Genomic DNA, 22,263 nt, shown 5'->3' with positions numbered 1-22,263 from the left:
AAATTAGCGATTGAAAATGACAACATGAGATAGATTAATATATATGTATAGTGCAAACACATAAAGATGACTGCTATTAACCTCTAATTATACACCAGAGTCGTGTAATATTCAGGTGACATTTTCAAAGCTATCGAAACTATACATTACCACACAACGTCAAGTTCAGCTACTGCGTGTCACATAATTAACAATAAATCAGTGAAAATACATATACGTCTGTTTTTTCACAAAGCAAAGGATGTTTTTGTGGGTAAGCGCATCTTTGCTACCTCTGCACACTCTATATATCTGTAACAGAAATATTGTCAGCAATAAAAAGAAAGCATTTTTGTTTATCCTATTTGAAAGGCCCATGCTGCAGGTTTCCTCTGTGTAGCGCGTGCATCAATGAGAGCAGTGCCTATGGTGTATTTCCCGCTCGTCCCCTGTGAGCTGCCTATTGCTCCTCGGCTCAGCCCTGAAGTGAAGATGGATTACTGCAGAAGAACTGCCTAGCCTGCCCTTTACACATCTCACACACACCTCTTCTCTATTCTCTTCTCTGTCCAACACGAGCGCACACACACAAACACACACACGCCGCTCTGTAAAGCTCTGACAGGGCTCTTAGCAAAAGGTCAGAGTCAAGAATCTGTCAAATCTTCTTTAGACAAACCCAGACCTCTCATATCTGGTTAAATGTTTCATACAACAATGTCTATTTTTCGTTCTCGTTGACTTCAAAATCCACCCTTTTAGCTGTTATCTGCAGGGGCCTTATAAAAAGAGCTGGACACGTTGAGATCAATTTCTAGTCTAATTCAGACAATGTGGCTATTGGAAAGATCACAGAAAAGCAGATTGGGGCTGAACAGCTGACAGATTATGTGCTAATGTTGACTGCAGGAAATCAACCCCTGGAATCAATACGTGCATTTTTGAATAATTAGAGGGCAAGGCGGCATTAAACGCGGCTGCCTTTGCATTTGGTTTCCCTAAAAGCCAAATGCAAGTCATTTAAGCTAATAAATAGTCTTGGCTTGGGTTAAAAGCCACATTATAATCTACTATTTTCCACAATGTTGCTCAATAAAGTACTTATCAGTGTGTTCACTCGTGGTTAATTGTGTGGTTGCATAGAGGCACACAAACACTATTGATCTTATTCTGTCCCGCCCATTTTTGCATCGAAACGCTCCAAACTGCACTGTCTTTGTGGTGGCTCTTTTATTCTTTTCAATGGCGATTTCGGGAAAAGTTTCGCCTCAAAACTATGATATAAAGTAGTGTTGATTTGTGTAAGTTCTACGCTCAAGTGGTCAACATTACACGATTCTCTGGAGGCTTTAAAACGGCTCTTTAGTCCAAAAAGAACTTATTTGCTGTCAAAATAAAATAAAACAACCCAAATGACGATGAGGGCACCCACGCGGATAAGCAGAAGGTGCAAGGGCGATACTGAAATTCCAGGAAACGAAGCTGATCCCGTTTTGCGTCTTCCTTCATCAAACTTTCCACATGTAGCAAATACATATGAACAGGGCATTTAAACATCTGTTAATATAGTATTTCTTAACATACTCCACGAAACAGCGACTAGAGAGAGAGAAAACTTCACTGTACAAGCTCTTACATCACAAAATCCTTAAGTTCAGCCTGGAGAAAAGAGGATAGGACGTCATAGCGAGACATTTACATTTGACCAGCTCAGATTAGCGGCTCAGGTGATAAAGTTCTCCTCTGTAACTGGAAGATCATGAATGGTGCATGTTAAATGGTGTATTTTGTGTCTTTGTGCGCCTCTGGGCAGCTGTGGCTACAAGTATTTTACCCCCAGCGAGCGTGTGGAGTGGGTAAATATCGGATTAATGGAGTGTTTTGAGAAACTAGTCAAGTTTGCGTATACTCATATCATCATTATTATAAATATAAACCCACGCGCAAACTGTGACGGTTGTTTCTAAAATGATTTCCACTTTAATCATTCCATTTCTTACAGTACAGATACTAGAAAACAGTGGAATGGCAGTATCATGATCAGTATATAAGGTGTGATGCTTAGATCTCATTATTCACTGGAGCTTGGCTAAACACGTGCACACCAAGTTGTTTTTTTGTGAGTGTGTTTCTCCTAATTTACATATCAGAGTACAAAAGCTGGATCTCCTGAACACACTGCACAGGAACACTGGGTTTGGTTCATTTTGTTGCTAAAGGGAATGTCAGGCTGTTTCGCTCTCCTCGCCCTAATGCTAAAATTGTTCTTTTTGTGTGCTCATTTTTCCAAGTCTACGCCGCGTCTCCCCAAACCCCTTTGAACTGAGGAACGGGTTTGTTTATATTATAAGTGTCATATATAAGTACGGAGACAAGAATAGGTGTAAGAAGTGACAATCTATGCGCCTTTGTCTGATGTCTATGGAGCGTTAGACTCCTGATTCAAACAACGACGAGTTCAGGCAACCGTAGGCCAATTCTGAGGCTGTGAAGAGACTTGAATCGAGCATTTTTTTTTTCAGAACTACTGAAATAAATCTAAGAAAAATGAGTAGTGGTGCTGCAAGTGATGATTGCACTGTTGTTCTTTATATCCTGCATCTTCACGGTTTGATTCAAGAGTCCCTTATGCATCGACGTTCGTAGAGATTGTAGGTCATTTTCATCGAGGTTATCTTCTATGTGTCTATTTTTCCATTTGAGTAACACAATTTTTTCTCAAAACACTGTAATTGAAGCAAATTATACCAATGCGATGTCAGATTTGTGCGTCACTCGTAGATATTTATTTCATGACATTTTTAATATGTGCTGCACAACGGAGCTCTTTTGAAAATCTTACAAAGCTGCGATCGTTCATTGTTAAAGCTGTTTAATATTTGATGCATTTATAAAGTGGGAAACGAAATGAGAAAAGGAAAAAGAAAGGGTGGGATTTCTGAGAACGCAGTTGGCACTTTTTAATTTCTGAATATTCCCAGAACACCAGTAACATGCACACTGTTCTATCATACAGTATGGTGTCCGTCAGAAACTCCTGATTCATACGTGGGCGTGTGAAAATACAGAGTGAGGATTTGTTACTGTAGACTGCAGTCACAAGAGCCGTGCAGGATAGTAAGAGATAGCATCTTGTCACTTCTTCCTTCTGCCAGAACCGCAAAAAACCCATCTGTAATGAGGGGAGGAATTTATTGACCAATTCTTAAACAGCCTTGGCAGCTTGTAAATACGTTCAACAAAACAATGCAAGTGCCATTTAAATCAAGTTTGAGCAGCATTCCTACAAAAACACTAAGCTTGGAGAAAACAGAGAACCCAAGGCTGCTTCATCAGCAACACTTTTCTCAATGATCTGGTCCTCAGAAAAGAGCGTAACGGCCTGTCTTAAAAGAAACTGTAGTGGCCTCATGTTTCAGCTGCAAGCCTTCAGTCCAGAGTCACACGCATCCCCCTCAGTGCCCTCCTTTTCTTCCTAAGCCCCTCCAGTAAAATGTGTGATGATGGAGACACATACAGATCTGATTAGGTCTGTGTAAACTCCACAGGGATTCACACCAACAGTTCCTTTTTAGAGCTCCTGTTTTGCTTCATGTGGCTCATATGCCATTAGCAAAAAAGAATAACACAGAAAATCACCACCTCACTGACTAATTAACACTCCTGCACGACCATATAATCAGAGTGGCACATTAATTATGCAAGGAAGAACTTTGGAAAAGTATCTCCAGAAACATCAACCTCCATTGAATCTGTAATACTCAAGGCACAAACAAAATGTGTACAGTTGTTTTTTACTATAGCGCATGTCACCTTTCACGGTCTCGCTGTTTTGCGGATTTTTTTTACCGCAATTTTTCATGCTTTTTTACATCCTATGAACGTGCATTATGTTCTGCGTCCTGATTGGCTAAGGGACTGTAGACCATTGTCCATCAGTCTCCTCCGTGCCGTGTCTCCTGTCCAGTACAGAATGTGTTCAGACAAATTTACATAAATGTTGGATCGCAGTGTGACTCTGAAGTGCTGTACGTTTGCAATTTGTTTTCTCCCCGACAAAACCCACAATGTCGATGAAATGTTCTGCACCGACAAAGGAGCCTACGAAGGTTTGAACTTTGAGAGTGTTTAAACAAGAGAGAAATGTGAGAAAATGTTAACGTCTGTGTGAGAAAAGTGTATAAAGTGTGTGGTGAGGGGTTTTACAGACGCAAAACATAGAGAATAATTGTAAAAAAATAAAGCTGATACTTCACGGATGTTGCCTATTGCGGGTTATTTTTAGAACGTAACCCCCGCGATAAACGAGGGACCAGTGTATTGTATATTCTGGTGTCGCATACAACTCACAATACTGATTTCACAATAATTCATAACTATAATAATCCAATAATAACTTAAGTAATATGGAGAAACATGTTACAGTTATGTTACAGCGCGTAAAACATTTCATTTTCATTCATCTTGAGTTCTTCAGTTAGTTTTCACGCAGACGTATTCTGATAGAGCTCATTTCATTACATTAATTAATTGTGGCGTATTCAGTTCTATACAAACATGGCGGACATTAACCCGTGACAGAACTCTAAAAACCTGCCCCCATCTTTGACATCATCAAAGAACGCATTAATTATTTCTTTTACGTTCGCCTTTCTCGTCTATCAATGATTCTTTTCTTCCGCCGTTCCCATCTCTGCAGACGTCTTCCGCGTTAAAAGGAAACCTCCTCACAGCCTGATGTCATACGGTGTGTCGACTTGAACCATCTCCTCCTGTCATGTCGGCAGTGAACAATGACAAAGGCCTGTTCCGCTGGAGGAGATGCGCACATAAAATAGGTTTCTGTCATGCTTTTTTAGCGGTACCGAGGCTTTAGCGGTGTTTTTGGCCCAATTCTTCGACGTGATACCCGGCACATGTTCATATGAAGATCTTTGAAGAATTGTTGATAGTGATTTTACCTAATTCTCTTAATACACTTCATCACACGTTCATAAATGCATGTTTTTTTTTTCTGATAATGCTTTTTGAATACATAAAAAGATTGCATTACCTGTAGATGATGCAGGCACAGTCTCTGCAGGTGCCACAGTTCTCAATGTCCTGTCCTGTTCTGTACAAATGTCTTCTGTTGACAAGGATAGAGATGACATATCAGGGGCAAACGAAACACTTTTTAACACGCATCTGTCTGTGTGTTCACAAGCTCACACGTGCGCTGACATTCTAAGATTAACATTTCTCTTCCTGCGCAAATGAGTGTATTGCTGCACATCTCCAAATGTGCCAAAATCAACACTTGAATCATTTTCAATGGCCGATACCTCCAGCTCCAACCAGCTCAGGGGGTTACATAAACCATGACTCACTATCCCTCTCCAGGCATAAAATAATGCTTATGAGGTAAAGTCAAGCGTGCATGCATCAGACTTACAGGCAACACTAAATAGTTACTCAAGATGCGTTTTCTGTGTCACATGTCTTAGCCAAGCATATAGTAATTAAATTAACTGGAGATTTAGATCAGTCAAGGCTTTTCACTGATAAAAAACGATCCTGTGACTGATAATAATAACACATGTCATCTGCCTCTCTCTATTTGATATCTGACAAATACATGTTAATTAAGTCTTTGTCTTGTGCTTATGTGTGCAGATGTTGACACTAGCATCAACATAAATCCAGGGTTATAACAGAATCAGAAAACCACAGACTTTAAGGCTTGACATAGATTAGCGCATGGCTATGACACGCAACCACAACTGGCTCTAGGCTGAGCTCCGCTATTAGCCTCAGGTTTATAGCTCCTATTATAGCTACGTAACAGGAAGAAACCAGGACTATCGATATACCAATACAATTATCTTGAGTTAAACTGAAATTAAATTGAAATATTGCCTCACCCATCCCGCACGGCTTCTTTCTTTTCCAGGTCTTGTATGACATCCAGCAGGACCTTAATGGTATTCTGGCTCGTCTCCAGGACTCCCTCTAAGCTCTGAAGCTGGGTTTGCAGACTCCGAATGTCACGCAGTGGTCCGTTGGGACTCAGCAGCTTTTCTGTCACTTTAGCTGGATCCAATTTACACTTGGCTCCAGACATCAAGCCCCCCAAAATCTCCTGGACCTGTCTTAGTGTGTCAGCTTGGGCGGGGGTAAGTGGTCCGGCTGTAGAGCGTTCTGCAGGAACAGAGCACCTCCTCACCCGAGAGCAGCCTTGTTGACTTTGAGGAAGAGGAAACTGACAGGGGGTGTTGGGCCGAGGTCTAGCGCCTGAGCAGAGCATTTTGTGTAGGACTCCAAGCTGAGCATGGGCTGAACTGAGACAGCTGGACTTGAAACAGGCCTTAGCAGGAGAGCCCCTTTCCTTCACGAGAGCAGCCGGTGGAGTTTGGGCCCTTTGCTTCAGAGAGCTGACTCTTCCACTCAGCTTGGGCGAATCCTTGCATTTTTCATCCGCTTTAACATCTTTGCTTCCGTCTTTGTCCTTCTCAGTGGTCTTGTTGTCTGTCCTGAGCGCAGAGGTTTGGGTTGCAGGCTGATCGTTTGTGTTTTTACGCGGGGTGTAGGGAGGTGGAGGTGGCGGTGGAGGCGGAAGCCGTAGGCCCCTCTTTACCTGAGTCTGAAAGGGGGGAGTGTAAGGTGGTGCAGCGCGAAATGTGGAAGAGTATAAGGGAGCAGTTTTAGTTGGTGTTACACACTGCTGCATAATTGGAAGATTGGATGTGTATGTTTTCACTAGTATTGGCTGAGATGTGCAAGATTTGAGTTTGGGAACTGGTGAAGAGAAGGGGGTTATTTTGGCGCTAACAGTATTTTGCAAAACCTGACAAGGTATGTTACAATGTGATACAGTTTGTACAAGAGTGGCATAAGCTGGGGGCAAAATGTGTGATTGAGGACCAGCGGGACCGACTGGATGTGTAGTAGTGTAATAGGATATTGATGTGCAGGATATGGCAGTCTGGGTTACAAACGTACAAGGAGCTACATTTGCAGGAGATGTTGCATTTGGCAGTAGAGACATTACATTTACAGGGGTAGGTATGTGTCTGGTTATATCTGTTACATTTGGGAGCACAACAGGAGAGTTTTGGGGAACGGGACTCGGGGCAGAACACGTTAATGACGTGGGTGGATCAATGTTTGAAACAGGTGACGTACAATCTTGAATCACTGACAATGAAGTACTGCAAGAAAAAACAGGCAGAATTACAGCAGGAGGAGGCACGACAGAACAGTTTGGAACAGGATGTGGCGCCACAGCAGGGACGACGGGGTACGGGGCATCAACAGAGGCTATAGACTGTGCAGTTACAACAGAGGCTACTGGGGGGGCAACAGAGTGAGGTTTAGCAACAGGGGCAATAGAGTGAGGTGCAATAACAGGGGCAACAGAGTGTAATGTGACAACTTGGGCAGCAGAGTGTGGTGCAACAACAGGGGCAACAGGGTGTGGTGTAACAACAGGGGCAACAGGGTGTGGTGTAACAACAAGGGCAACAGGGTGTGGTGTAATAACAGGGGCAACAGGGTGTGGTGTAACAACAGGGGCAATAGACTGCGATGTAACAACAGGGGCAATAGACTGCGATGTAACAACAGGCGCAATAGACTGGGATGTAACAACAGGGGCAATAGACTGCGATGTAACAACAGGGGCAATAGACTGCGATGTAACAACAGGGGCAATAGATTGAGATGTAACAACAGGGGCAATAGACTGCGATGTAACAACAGGGGCAATAGACTGAGATGTAACAACAGAGGCAATAGACTGAGATGTAACAACAGGGGCAATAGACTGAGATGTAACAACAGATGATACTGTTTGTGGTGTTACCGGAGGGGCAACAGATTGTGGTTTAACAACAGGAGCTGCAAGGGCAACAGAGTGTGATGTAACAACAGGGGCAACAGCGTGTGGTGTAACAACAGGGGCGACGGAGTGTGGTATAACAACTGGGGCAACAGAGTGTGGTGTAACAACAGGGGCAACAGAGTTTGGTGTAACAACAGGTACTACTGTGTGTGGTGTAACAACAGGTACTACTGTGTGTGGTGTTACCGAGGGAGCAATGACCTGTGGTTTAACAACGGGGCTTACACAGTGTGATGTGACAATAGGGGTTACAGAGTGTGGTGTAACAACAGGGTTTACTGAGCTTGAGTTAACAGCGGGGATTACAGAGTGTGATGTAACAACAGGGGTTACAGAGTGTGATGTAACAACAGGGGTTACAGAGTGTGATGTAACAACAGGGGTTACTGAGCGTGATGTAACAATAGGGCCAACAGAATATGGTGTAACATCTGTAATTACAGATTGTTGTGTAACAACAGGAGTTACAGAGTGAGCTGTAACTGCATTGGAAACAGTAGAGTAAGGACTGGACAGAACCTGTTTTGTTGAATTGGAGGATGTAGATTTTTCTACGGAGAAAGAAGCCTTATTGTCACTATGGGGAGTAATATGTGATGGTAAACGTGGTGGTAATTGAGTAAAATTGTAAGGCACAGTTTGAGTTGGAAGAGATTCTCGATCCTTCACAAGTGAAGAACCGAGGCTCTCAGACCGAATTTGGGAAGCACGTGGGCTCTTTGATTGTGGCTGGGTAGTGCAAGGTTCAATTGAAGGACCTGTGAAAGTGTGACAGGAAGAAGACTTTGTTGGTGTTTGGGTGGCACTCAACTTAGGGTCAGGAGGTAGGGTTGGGTCATTTACTGGTGAGGAATGAGTGTGGCATTCAGTTTGGCTTTGGGTGGTGGAGTACTTTGGAGTGTGTGGATATGAAGATGGACTCTCTGTTTGAACTTGAGTCGTGCACAGTTTACTTGAGCGAGGTGGAGACAGACTATGGCTCTCAGTCTGTGTAGGAGTAGTACAGTAATGCACCTCCTTTCCAGGATCACTGGTGGTCCGACTGAAGCGCTTTCTCCTTCTGACTAATGAAGGGGTGCTGCTACCCTGGCGCTTGGGACCCCCTTGTAATGAAACAGTGGAACAGTGACATGGCTCAGTGTGACTGACTGAAGGTGGGCCGCTGTGTCTTGAATTCTTCACAACAGCAACAGCAGATTTCATTTCTGTCCTAGATTTTGACCTCCGTTCTATGGTAGTTCGCTCTGAACATGCAGATGCACCATTAAGATCCTTGGGTCTATGAGCCGACAGGTGATTGTGGAAAAAGTTTTCATCCTGTGAGTCATGTTCATCATCACCATCAATCCCAACAGAGTCTCCGAGGCTGTGGCTACGTGTGTGAGTGGAGAGGGGCTTCTTTAGACATGGGGAAGTCTGAATTGCTGTGCTGGTGCTGGGCTTCCGTGTCATTGGCAAGGTTAATGAATTGGCCTGAGGTGGAGTCCAGCATCTGCGTGTTGGACCAGGTGTTAATGGGTGAGGTGGTGCTCTAGCTAAGAAAGCAGCCACTACCTCTATGGTACTTGCCATGTCTCCACGCACCGCTCCAACCACAGAGGTTTGGCCTGGTAGACTGCTAATGTGTGATTCATTCACCCACGGCAGAGGAGTCCTGCTTCCATGTTTACGCACAGGGTGTGGACTCGAACAGTCTGTAGAAGTCCGTTGATTGTGTTCACCCGTTCCACTGTTTCCACTGCTGCTACTTCCATCTTCCAAATCTTTAAAGCGGACTTGGTGAGTACGGTTACGTCTCTTCTTAAGACGGCTCTCGATATCAGGAGAGTCTCGATTGAGCAGTACAGACCGCACAGTCATAGTCCCGGGCAGCTTATCTGCCAAGGTGCTCTTACTATTTGTTTGGCCCGTGAGCAAGTGGCTGGGCTCCTTGCTCACCATTTCTCTTGTTTCTCTTGGTCACCCAACATTCACAATTAGATGTAAGCAGAGCCTGTTTGAGTATACATCACTAACTAGAGATGTATCCTTTACATGTGGCACCAATGAGTGACCTGTTCTACTGTAAACAGGGAAATAGTTGTCTCTTAATTGGAGATTGTGCCATGTAGGATTTCACAAAATTTTTAAAAAGGCTATTGAAAATGGATTAACAAGATCAAAGTCATATTTGTAATGAAACCATGTGCCTAAAAAATTAATTATAGTCCCATCCCTCTCAAAGAAAGAGCATTTGTATAAAATTAATCCTCAAATGAACTCTTCTTTATGTCTTGAGAGTTGTCAATGGTGTGACCACTGCTTCTTTATTTTCCATTCTTTTTTCAGTGTCCAAAACGTGCGATCATCTGCACACAAGATGCAGGAAGCAAGGGAATGCAGCCAGGCCATGCTTTCTTCACATCTCATTGGCTTGTCTCCTGCAAATCTCAGGGTCCAATAGAAACTGTATCACTTTAGGGTCTATGATATTCCAAAATAGTCTCTCTCTTTCAATCATAATTCCATCACTTCAGATTTTATCGCTACATCTCTTTGTCCGTCTTTAAGGCTCTTCTCTCATGGCTCCCAGCTCTGCAAAGATAACAGAAAAGAGATGACAAAGAGGAGAATTGTGTAATACACTGGGGGTATTTCTTACTATATCATTTTAAACATGCACAAAATGGGTCAACAAAGGTGACATAAAATCTGATAAAGAAATACTGCAGTATTCTCTTTAAAAGAATTAATGCCCACGTTAGTACTGTTTTTCTTTGGTCATTTGTCTTTCTTGGTCAAGCAGCTAATTTAGTGAGATTTCGTATTGTTCCTCAGAAAAACTTTTCTTTCTAGTGTTATTGATTGTGGACATACTCCTGCTATGTCAAAAGATACAGATACAAAACGATCAGAGAGTATAAGGTAAGTCTGATATTAAGGATAAGTGTCATATTACCTAATAATTGCAGCATTTGTAATATGTTGTTACAAAATATTATTATATAATAATATACAATAAGCATATTTCAAAATCCACAGTAAGGCGTGTCACTGCACTGAGCGCTGCCCATCAGTGTTCTCAGAACACAAACACTATTATTACTTAGTGGCATTTGTTGTAGGGCTGCTTCATTATGAAAAAATAATAATCATGATTAGTTAAGTCATAATTGAAATTCACACAATGAGTCGTGCAGAGAGAAGCCGGTGCATCACTGTGGCTCACTCAGTATTTCCTCCTGCTGTGTTCATGCTCTTTTCTGGACCGGTCGTTCCACTGACCTGTCTTACATCCACTACATCTAATCAAAATGTAGCTTCCATTTTAAATTTGTCTTCTTTTGTGTAATGCTGCATTGACTTCATAAATCTGTGCGGCCAGACCTATCCCATACATGTGACACTTTCATGTTGAGTTTTATTGGCAGACAAGAGATAAATCAGTGAACGGAAGGAGGAAGGTGTGCGACTGCATAATGTCAGCAAGGGTCATAACTCTTTGTGGGTATTATTTAAGATTTACAACTGCTCATTTGCTGTTGCCTTCTCCAGCAAGAGGTCTAAGAATATACGACTATCTGCCTAAAACATGCACAATAGGCGAAAAAAATCCTTCAGCTAAGGTAGTCTGAAGATGTTCCTGTAGCTCTGCAATGAATTGAATGTAAAATCATGAGTTTAATTATTGCTCTATTCAAAATACTATTCATTAGCTTCTGTTCTGTTTAATATGTGCGCTCTTTCTACTCTGCAAAGCCTGACTTATCTACAGTGTTTGTCTGATAAATTATAACAGTGGCATTGAAGGATGGGTCAAATGCAGAAGACAAATTTCCTCATAATTTCCCCTTAACCTTAGGCTTGTGCGTGTGATTCAAGCCTCAATTATGTGCATTTAGAAACGATATGAAACCCACAGTCACAGTAAAGTACATAATTATAGTAACTGACTTCTGGACTTTAACCACCTACAAAAACAACACACTCTTTGCTCCAAACTCGGCACAAAGGGCGTTATCTGCAGGAGAGGCTGAGAAAGGCAGAGGTGGGAGACAGGAGAACTCAGGGAACCACCCCTGGCAGCACTAGAAATGTCATGGTTAGGGTTCACTGAAGTGGAAAATCAGGACCATCAGGGTGTCAGGCCATTTACAGAGGAAGTGGAGAGAAACCAAAAATATATATGATAAGTTATGTGCCCCTCAAGCACTTAGGAGAAATTTTAATCCGCCCCTCTCATAATTTTACACGGCGTCTTTTAAAACCGCAGAAATAGAGACATTTGGTGGAAAGCATTCATTGCCCACAGAGTAAAATGCTTATAAGTGAAAGGCGCTCCCATCAAGGCAAACACAATGTGATCAATGATCGGAAAAATGGACCCACGGGCAGCTAGAGGCAAATTATTGGCTTAAATTATCAGCGAAATTTCATTGATGCTATATTTAGTTAGATTTTGGTCAAACTTCATATCATCAGAAGCCTCTATTATTTTCCAAATGATAGAAATAATACAATTTGCATCATTATATCAAAGTCTAAGTGAACGGTATCGACTGTGATCCGTATCGGCCGATCAAAAATCATCAAAAATCTTTAAATTATAACACGAGATACTGCGTGATGCCGGGGTTTTAGTAAATTATTTAGCTTCTCTGATCAAATCTTAAGAGCAAATTCAATTACAAACACGTTTAACTCACTTATATTAACTTATATTTGTAGAACACATGCATTATTTTGCAATCAGACTATGGTGCAATAGGATCCAGGGGGTTTAACACTGTTTGTTTACAATGATGTACTGGCATCTTGATTTTGGCTGATAACAATCAACCATCGCAGCAGGCCGTATTTTACTGGCGCCCACAGAGTATGTTTGAAAAGATGACATCCGCAAACAGCTGAGCCAAACAGTAAGTTAAAAGCTCCAGCCTCATCATCTAGGATTGCTCTTCAGTTCTGTGGTTTATGTGGAGTGTTGTTAAAATGAACATGAGGACCAGGCTTTTCTCTCATTTTTTAACTTATTACAATTTAATAATCATCAATCTGTAAACAGTTTTTACAGTTGCGCTTGAATTTTGTACTTTCTATACGCAAATAAAGATGTCATTTGTCCAGTGGATACAAATTGCCGTGTCTAAATGGTCTGAATAAGAAACTGAGCAGGTGCTTTAAATGTTAAGTGGCAATGTACACCCCCTGTGGGTGACTTCAGAGGCCCGTCACGTGCCAATGTCCCTGTCCAAAGCAATGCCCGTAGAACACATCATACAGAGGAGCCATGCACTGGAGCTACGCTGCTTCTGAGACACGAAACAAGCAACAAGACCAATCATAACTACATATGTAAAGGAAGAAGTTTAAAAAATAATGAGACGTGAGTAAATTAGACTACGTGTGCAGGCTTTGCTCACATTGCTCCTGCTACAGTGTAAATGTAAGTCACACTGGGGCTGAATAATTACTACCACATTATTCAAAGCATATTCATTTTTAAAAGGCTATTCCCAAGAGTCCTTAAATTGCTTTGGTGACTGTGCAGAATGACAGGGCTTTACATCATGCATACTCACAAAGACCCATACAAATGGAATTCCCTCACTCAGTGTCTCCTCCTCAAACTTTCTGCCTCCCCTCCCTCGCTCCCACACTCCCTCATCACCACCACAACCACCTGACAAATATGCAATACAAAAGCGGCGGCTGGAATCTGCTACATCAACACTGCATCAACAGTAGAGCATCCCCACACTTATAATGTTACACCAGAAAGGATCCCTGCCTCACCTGCATTAAATCAATTCTCACAGATGCAGGTAAACACACGCACACGCACACAAACTCCCACCCCAAATCACCACGCACATACAATACAAACACACGCAAGGACAATGGATCTCACAGACAACACTGTGATTTTTCTATGCATCGACAACAGTGCTGCGTTTTAATGTGCCTCGAGCCCTTGTATCTCCACCACTCTATTATCGCTATGGTGATGCTCATGGCTCTTACTGCTGTACTATCTTCCATCAGGACAAACAACTGTGTCACAAATGCCACATCTCTCTTCCAGTTGTCTCTTTCCACCACAAAACACACAAGCTACATCCCCCCAGCTGCTCCTCCAGTCTCCTCGTGCCATTCTTCAAAACCATTTGGCGTTTTTTTGTGGTATTATCCTCACCTCTCTTTTTCAGCGCTGCTTCACATCTCCTCCTTTGCATAGTCCATCTCTTCCCCCTCCGTGTCTTTCCTCTTTATGTGCACGTCTTCTGCTATTTCACCCTCTTCCGTTGGATAGGTGGATTCATGCCTTCACAAGGGGAGGCTTTTTATCCATCTCTCAGTGCTACGCTGCGCTGCCTATATGCGTAGCTGTCAGAGCGTCGGTGCTGTAAGTGAAAGTGAATGGACAGGAGGGGGAGCAAGACGCCACTTATCCTCTGTAATGCTCCCTGCCTTGTTCTTTTTGCCTGGATCCCCCGTCCTCTTCGCATCTCTCCATCATGACCTCCTCCCACGATTCCATGTCGCCATGCAAGCCTCTGGTATTTTCATTGCAGGCTAAAAAAAGAAAAGGAATAGAAAGAAGAGGGGTGGAGTGTGTGAGAGGTGGGGCTTAGGGGGGAGTCTAATTAAAAAGCAGAGTATGTACAGCTGCAGAGCATTGGCAGAGGCAATAGGGGAACGGGAAGTGAACTAAGGGGAGGAGTCAAGGGACAAGAGAGGGAAGGGGGCTTTAAAAAAAAAAAAAAAAAAAAATCTAGCAGTGTGTGAGGTGGATGGGAAGAAGCTGACAGGATGCCAAGGTCAGCTGGAGAGGAATGCAGAAGGGACCAGGCAAAAAATGAGGATACAGTTACAAGGAGGCAAAAACAGAAAGGTGGACGGGCTAATTCTACAAATATCTTCTATACGAGGCCGGTTATGCCAAGGGAACAGTGACAGAACAAGATATATGGACAATAATGCAGTAACGCAGCATGTTACTGATGGTTAACATGCTCCACGGCCAATGCAATACTAGTTTGCATACATAAATATAAAAGTGTAGATTGCGTTACTGATAGGGGCATAGTCAGTTCCATTGCAGATTCTTAGTCTTACGGGAAAGAAAAACAAAAAACTCTTTGTACTGAAGAGAGATAGAGATAGTATCTACACCTCCATGGCCACAGGGCTCATCCCACTGTATCAGCACTAATCTCCAATCACGCAGTCTCTGTTCTGTCTCGCATTTGTTATATAAATTGCAATAACTCATTTTATTTGCACGGCATCCAAGCTAAACTCTGGCTCCTCTGCGTTTTTGATGCAGGGGATGGTCCCAGTTTCGATATATGTTCAGTTCAGTTCAATTTTTTTTAGGCAGCGCTTTAAAATACAACTTAAGCTGCCCAAAGTGCTTCACATAAACAACAACAAATACGACATAAAGGCAATAAAACAATAAAACACCAACATATCCTGCAGAGCTAGAACAAAACGCCAGAGAGAAGAGGTGGGTTTTTAGTCTGGACTTAAACTGAGAGGATCTGACAGACAGAGGGAGGCTGTAGGAGGGATTTCCTGTATGAATTATATGTTAATCATCCATTTTCTGTTGAATTATTGGCAAAACTCCTTGAAAACACTAAGTACTGAATGAAAAGTTTTCCTTTGGAGCTGTTTCTCTTGGTAAATTCGTCACAGGTCCCATTAGTCATTGGCCTGTGATCTTTGAAAGTAAGAAAATATGAACGTCTAGGTCCTGAATTATTGGGCTCAAATGCGGTTAATTAAATGCCAATTATCAGTGTAAATGTATCTTTTTGATGCCTAACTGTGTGCACTAATAAATTGATAGTGGTTTATGCTTTATAGACATCTAACTGCACCCCATTTAAGACTCACTGCGCCGCCTATATTTGCTCAATTTCTTGCAAACGCTAAAATTAGTAGCTCTCTGGCATATTTGTTTTGTAAAGGTAGATCACCGGAGGAAAAAAAGGTTGGAGTTTAAGCTAAATCTGGCACATTTACAGCATTAAATGTTTGTTCTCTAATATAACAATAATAATAATACAGTTAAATGGAATTAAATAGAAGCAGCATGTTAAAAATGGACTTCGTTGATGTTATGAGCGTGGGACATATGACTAATTAAAGCACCGGTAGTTACAAATGGATTGGCATTAGGGCTGTGCAAGTAATCACATTTTCATCTTTTTAAACGAGAGGTCGAAAGTTAAGCAATAAAATCATGTGGTTCTCCAGAGTTCAGGCTTTGGAGGAGGAAATTTGATTGTTTTGTGTTAAAATGTTAGAGTTTAAATCGTAAAATTACTAAAATTGCTCCATTCAGTACGTGCAAATGAATGAATGTTATTACAATACAATATTATCAAAATAAGAGAAGCAGTAACATGTTTCTGTACTTTTGAAGCAGATGTGTCATGTGTTATGTGCCATGTGACGGCTCTTGATTTGCACGTTTGCGTTCGTAACACACAGAGGTGACAAACAATGGCTTCATAAGGATTCTGTGTGTTTGGCATTTGCACAGAGTCAGACAGAGAAGCAGCAGATGGAGGAGCAGAGGACAATAAAACGAGAACAGACCCATGGAGGCCCCTTAACACCAGGAGGAGCATCACTGAAAAGACCTTGGTTTTAGAGATGACAGAAGGTGAGAGCCAAAAGCTATGATGTTTATTTAAGACTACAAAGATTTCATGTAGCGCTGGGCAATATGTGATATACAGTTTTGTCTTCATATTTATGTATTTAGATTTATAAAACAACTATATAATATTTGTCATATTAATTTCCTTGATCTCAAATAAAACTTTATTAACTGTACAGTCCTGATTTACTGAAAACGTAACATAGTGAGAAGTTGAAAGTCTCTCTTTTTACTACATGATTTATACTCTTGAAATGAGATCAGAGCTCTAGTCCTAGTTATTATTTATACTGAAGCTTTTTTACACACCCATCAAAAGAACACTACACTGTGGCTGACAAGCTCTGTGTCTGAAGAGCTACAAAAGATGAATTTTAAGCGGATCCTCTCATGTAGACTTAAAGTCATCAATCAACAGCTAATCCAGGGATGTACAATGGGACACATGAAAGATCTAACTGTGGCCATTACCTCAAACCATTTCTTTTTTTCTCTTTCACTGTTAAGCATGAAGAACGAGTGAAAGAGTGAGTGCAGGTGACATCTCAGGCTCAGATCCAAGCCGGGCCTGGGACATTGTCAGGAAGGTTTAATTTGCTTTGATGGATGGAGGGCATTTTACTACATTTTTCTGGGTCAAATAATAACTCTCTGATCTGTCCTCTTGAAAGAAGGAAACTGAAGGTAAGATACAAAATAGTACGTAATAAATGGAGGAGAAGATTGGTAGTGAAATAGAGCCGCTCGACCAAAACACAGAGATGTCATTATTCATAATGCAGGGACCTCTTGTCCACCTAAAACATATTAGTCTAAGAGGACTCTGGAATAGCTCACAGGAGGTAAATCAGTTTAGGTTCAATCTCCATAGGGATGAGCAACCTGTAACATTTTTATTTTGTGATTCTAACAGTGCCCCGGGATTCTACTGTTTTTATCCACCAGGGGGTGATGTTGTCACATATTCATCTAATGTAGCCTAAACCTGCATTAATGATCCAATAATGAGCTATTTTCAGATGGCCTTACCCTTTAAACTCAAAGCTTGTCTAAATGCGCATATTTGCAGCCTATGTGCAGTTGTAATATGTAAATGCAATGGTCTGTGAGTGATCCAGTGTCACCATGTCTTTGCTCAAGTACTTCAGTGCGTCCAGGGCTTCAAGTTTCCCGTATTTCATCTGATCTGGGTTTGTTTACGAAGCACTGGCTGTAACACGTGGTTGAAGTGAGGCTGGGTGAAGCTGGGGCAGGAGAAATGGCGCAGAGGAGGGGCGGATTAGCACAGTGCGCGCGCTCTTGTGCCGCTTGTGCCCTCTTTACACAGATAACACACAAACACCACACACAAACAGTGACCGAGGGTGGAGAAAGCACCCAGGACACGAACCCCTGCTCACCTGCTGCTCCTCTGTGATCAGGGTCAACGACTCACCTGCTCCAGACTCTTCACCTCCTCCACCCTCAAAGTCCAGCATGGCGCACACTCCAGAGGACGGCCTGTACGGTAAGCAAGCAGCATGAGGGACACTTTTACAATATTTGGACAATTAAATAATTCTGAATAAGCTGAAAACCCATTTGACTTAGGCTATAACATGTATATACTTAAGGTTATTGTGTTGGCTTGAAATAGGCAACTTTTATCAAATTTTCCCATGTGTCCAATATTATTTTATGTCTGTGTATCATTTTATGCCATTTTATGCCTTCAAAGTTTGTTTTTTGTTGCTTAAATGGTTTGGATGGACCTGAAACACAATAGGCCTTTGCATAAATTTCCTCCACATAGTCAAATCCCACCTTTCTGTACCTTATATTTATGGTACGAAAAGCCAATTCTGCATCTAAATTGTAGGCCAGTGTATTTCCCACTTTATAAATGACAAAGTTTATCAAAAAGTCTTACTACTGTGTGACCTGTACTTTAAATCCAATGTATTTAAGTCTAAAACTGTGTAAACTACAACAAATTTCCTACAATCAACGTCTTTATTTAGAGTTTCTGATTAAATATTGTTGTTGCCGACTCATTTGGGTTGTGTAAAAGGATTCCATGACTCACCTGATTTGGACTCACCTGTATCTTTGTAAGCCAATTAAGTAGCAAGGATTTCCTAACCTATTTAGCTTGAGCGTTCTCTGTGTCGATATTGTTTTGGCACATCGGATTTAGATTAGAAACCTTAGAAGCCAAATGCAAACAGCAGCCATTCATGTTTTGTTTTTTTTAAAGGCAGACAAATGGAGCATGATGCACTTCATTGAGTTATTTCACACTCAACCATTGTCCATATTACGTAAAGATGATGCGTCTGTGCCCACAATGAGCACTGATTTAATGCTGCACCAATTCAGCAGACAAGAAACAAGCCAGTTGTTATGTCATACCTCCACTCTGTAGGGAAATAACTAGGGCAATGGCACAGTTCTCCCCAACCCCCACCCTGCTCGCTTCTTCTTCCTCCAGCAGCAGGTTCACTCATGTCATGTCCACTGCGTTACACCGCCACAACGCACGGAGCGGATAGAGGAACCATGCTGTGGTCGTTCACCGAGCTGTTGATATTTTGTAGCTGCTGCATGTGCTTCACTATCATAAACACAACATGACAGAAGAAGAGCGGGCGAGTGGCTAATCTCTGACAGAAATAAAGTCTTACATAAGCGAGTGCGCTGTCAGCCTAAGTTAGTCCTCCCTAGTGTTTGGCTGTGTGTTGAATGTGTGTGTAAATCCTTTCCTGTCCGTGGACTCAATGAACCTCCCCGTTCATTCATAGAGTTCAGTTCTGAGCGTCAAATGATTGCAGTCAGACAATACATTTCTGACAGGCACTCGGGCAGTCAGTGTGGAGGCGTTTATTATTATTACAACATGCCATTGATCTGCCTTCAGTGAACATAAAGGTATCAACTTAACATCCACACGCTTGAAATGACCTGTTATGGCGTATACCAACATGTGTAGAAATGCTATGTTCAAGTTGCCGCAGGTTCATTACGAGTTTGTTATTTCTGGCTGTGCTTTTCAGGCTCATGGGTTGAACTGGAGGACCTGATGGCAGCCGTGAGCCGCAGGGAGAGTTTGACGGGACCACAGGACAGTGTCTCATCAGCCCTGCAGGGGGAGCTGGAGCGCATTCTCCTGGAGGCGCAGCTGGAGTGTGAGAGGAGTAGAGACAGGTAAAGATATGCGCTGTTTGTGTAAAGTCGCCTGATCCGAAATGGGGCAAAAAATACCTCCTTCTTCGTTCTCCCTTCTCCTTCCTTCTTCCTTGACGTTTGCGAGCTACGTCATGAGGTCAACAATAAGGACCAAGGAGGAGTGAGGAGAAAGAGCTACTCTACTTTTGGTAGATCTGAATCCTCCTAAACAGCGGCGGGAGCAACAGCTGTTCAGTTAAAACGTCAAAGAAAACAGACTACAACAAGCGAACCGTCTGCGTTTTATGAAAATCATTTAAACCTGTCAATCTTTACAGTCGCTTAATTACTGCTGTTAAATAAAGAGACGCGCTAAACCTGATCTTTGAAAAAGTTTACACCTCTAACACGACATAAGCACAAGACCAGACCCACCACCAGCAGCACACGTCCCCTGTCGCAGAAAGAACAAGTATATTACACCTCTTTTAGTCCTTTAGTCCAACAGCAGCTGCACAAGCACTGAGCCTCATACTTTATGCAAATTAGCCATGTGGTATTAACTTTCATGTCTGTAAAACATAAACAAATATGTGCAAAGCTGCATTAAACACATTATAACATCAAACGGGCTGATATGGCTTTATAGTAATTATGATTAACCAGTTGTAAAGTTGAGTTTATTTATGCAGAGGATTTTAATTAACAATCTGCTGTAGTGTATGACTTGTAAATTAGTATCTGGAAAGTTTCGGTGAACTGTGGGATGCCTCATAGCTCCTTAGCGACTTCCCGAGTTATGAAAGGAACGGTTCTTGTCCTGCCTGACGATTACGCACGTCTGGGTCAAAGATAAGAAGGACCTTCCTAGCTGCATTTAACCAATTCCAAACCATTAATGAGATCTCTTCATACTTAGCGATTTCTTTGTTTTGTGTGTCTTTGTTCAAAAATGTAAAGCTTTCATTGGCATTTGTGGTCAGTCCTCCGCAGGTTGTAACGCCACAGTTGAGCGCGTCGACCTCCAGCGACCAGGACAGCGACTGTGTCCCCATTCAGGTACACTCAAAGATCACAACTCCATCATGGAAAACACTGTTAAATATTGAAAAGTTGCTGTATTTGTTATCAAAGTTATCAAACGTAGCATTATATAAGTCAATGGGCACTTTTTGAATGAGTGGTTTGGCCCTACAACTGTCTGAGTGGTCACTTACAGACATTTTTATGCATTTTTCTCTGCAGGAGGAGCCTGAGCGACGGGGGGATGGAGACTGGGTGTGGGATTGGTCCAGTAGGCCTGAAAATATGCCACCAAAGTAAGACCAAAATATGGAAAATACTTTTGACAGAGCCGTAATTTATGCTGGCACCAAATTCTACCTTAGTCTAAAGAAACGTATGACTTTTTGCGTACTACCACGTCTTGATAAATGTATTTTTGGTGCTAGAATAAGTTCTTTTCTCTCGTGTTCTCATTATTTGTCACATTTTTGTCTTCCCTCTCTCATCTGTTGCTATGCAGAGAGTTTGTGTTCCAGCACCCGAAGCGGCCCAGGTCTCTGAGCGTTCGTAAGACTGAGGTGATGAAGAGAAGAATCTTTTCCTCCGACGTGCTGCTCATCCTGGTTCCCTCTCTCCTGGCGTCACACCTGCTCACACTCGGAATCGGGTAAGTGTCACGCACAGCGGCGCTCGGTATAATTCAGTATTATATATTCTCTACACAGAAGCAGCGTTTTCTTCTTCTGTCTGTAGCAAAGTGGCATTCATAGATTATCCTATTTTTACCTCGACGTGCTTTTGTTACCTCTACATTTAGCCTTACTTTGTTCAGTTTCATGGGAAATCTATTCAAAGTGTAATCCAATGTTTGTTTTGTAGGATCTACATTGGAAAAAGGTTGGCTGCATCTACCACCAGCACACTGTGACATTAACATCAGGGCTTTGCTGCTAAGACATTGTAAAGGTGTGCCCGTTTCTGGACCTATCCTCTGCAATTTCCTTATTTACCTCCTTTTCTTTCTTTCTATCACGGGTCAATGTTAGGACCCTGTCTGCCTGTACCTGTCTCTGTGTAATCCCCTACATGTCCCTGTCTGGCTCCCTCGTTCAGAGCTGAGGGGCAGTAGGGACGGGTGCAAACTTGTGACTCACTCTGAGGTCACTTTTAATCTCCCAAAGACTGAGCTCCTCTATTTAATGTAAAAGGGGAGAGAGGAAGAGGCTTCAGTGGATCATGAGAAAGGAAACTTTTACTCAGTAGAACAATAATCCCTTTGGTGAAGTGAACAGGGGAGAAACTGAACATTTCTGATAAAGAGGAAAATAATATGTTACCCTTCGTACAACCTTCAAAAGCTCCTTTGTTAAAATGGTTTAAGTTTTTCCTGCTCGGGGGGATATATATACATATGCAGTTGTACCAGTTAATGCGGGAATGACTGTGATTTTTTTGGGACAAATCCTATTATTATTATTTGACATACTAACAGCAAATTACCTTATTAAGTTTACTCGTGCTTTTTGATTTTTCTTGTAAATATTCCTTTTTACCGTGTTCAAGGAGGGTCACTGTTGTGGATAATCTACATAAATAA

General features: G+C 42.1%; 2 protein-coding genes across 2 annotated transcripts in view; both read left to right on the top strand.

The window, feature by feature from the left end:
• Positions 1 to 22,263, top strand: part of rpl37 (ribosomal protein L37) — a 107,712-nt gene that overhangs the window by 8,963 nt on the left and 76,486 nt on the right. The gene's annotated exons all lie outside the window — the stretch shown is intronic.
• zgc:73226 (uncharacterized protein LOC402792 homolog) lies at positions 17,869 to 22,076 on the top strand. The gene is made up of 6 exons (XM_033989904.2): positions 17,869 to 18,024; positions 19,550 to 19,700; positions 20,645 to 20,720; positions 20,907 to 20,980; positions 21,187 to 21,333; positions 21,546 to 22,076. Exons 1-6 carry the CDS (start codon positions 17,994 to 17,996, stop codon positions 21,592 to 21,594), a joined length of 528 nt encoding a protein of 175 aa, XP_033845795.2. The 5' UTR covers positions 17,869 to 17,993; the 3' UTR covers positions 21,595 to 22,076.

Source organism: Periophthalmus magnuspinnatus, chromosome 23 (genome assembly GCF_009829125.3).
Source record: "Periophthalmus magnuspinnatus isolate fPerMag1 chromosome 23, fPerMag1.2.pri, whole genome shotgun sequence".
NCBI classification, from domain to species: domain Eukaryota; kingdom Metazoa; phylum Chordata; class Actinopteri; order Gobiiformes; family Gobiidae; genus Periophthalmus; species Periophthalmus magnuspinnatus.
The sequence above is the reverse complement of the archived record's forward strand: the minus strand, read 5'-3'. Positions and strand labels throughout refer to the sequence as shown.

Bases quoted from the DNA above. Each gene is read 5' to 3' on its own strand.
- zgc:73226 (XM_033989904.2), top strand. From the start codon at position 17,994: ATGGCGCACACTCCAGAGGACGGCCTGTACG. The intron at 19,701-20,644 runs GTAAAGATATGC...ATTTGTGGTCAG, and splicing joins TGTGAGAGGAGTAGAGACAG to TCCTCCGCAGGTTGTAACGC. The intron at 20,981-21,186 runs GTAAGACCAAAA...GTTGCTATGCAG, and splicing joins CCTGAAAATATGCCACCAAA to AGAGTTTGTGTTCCAGCACC.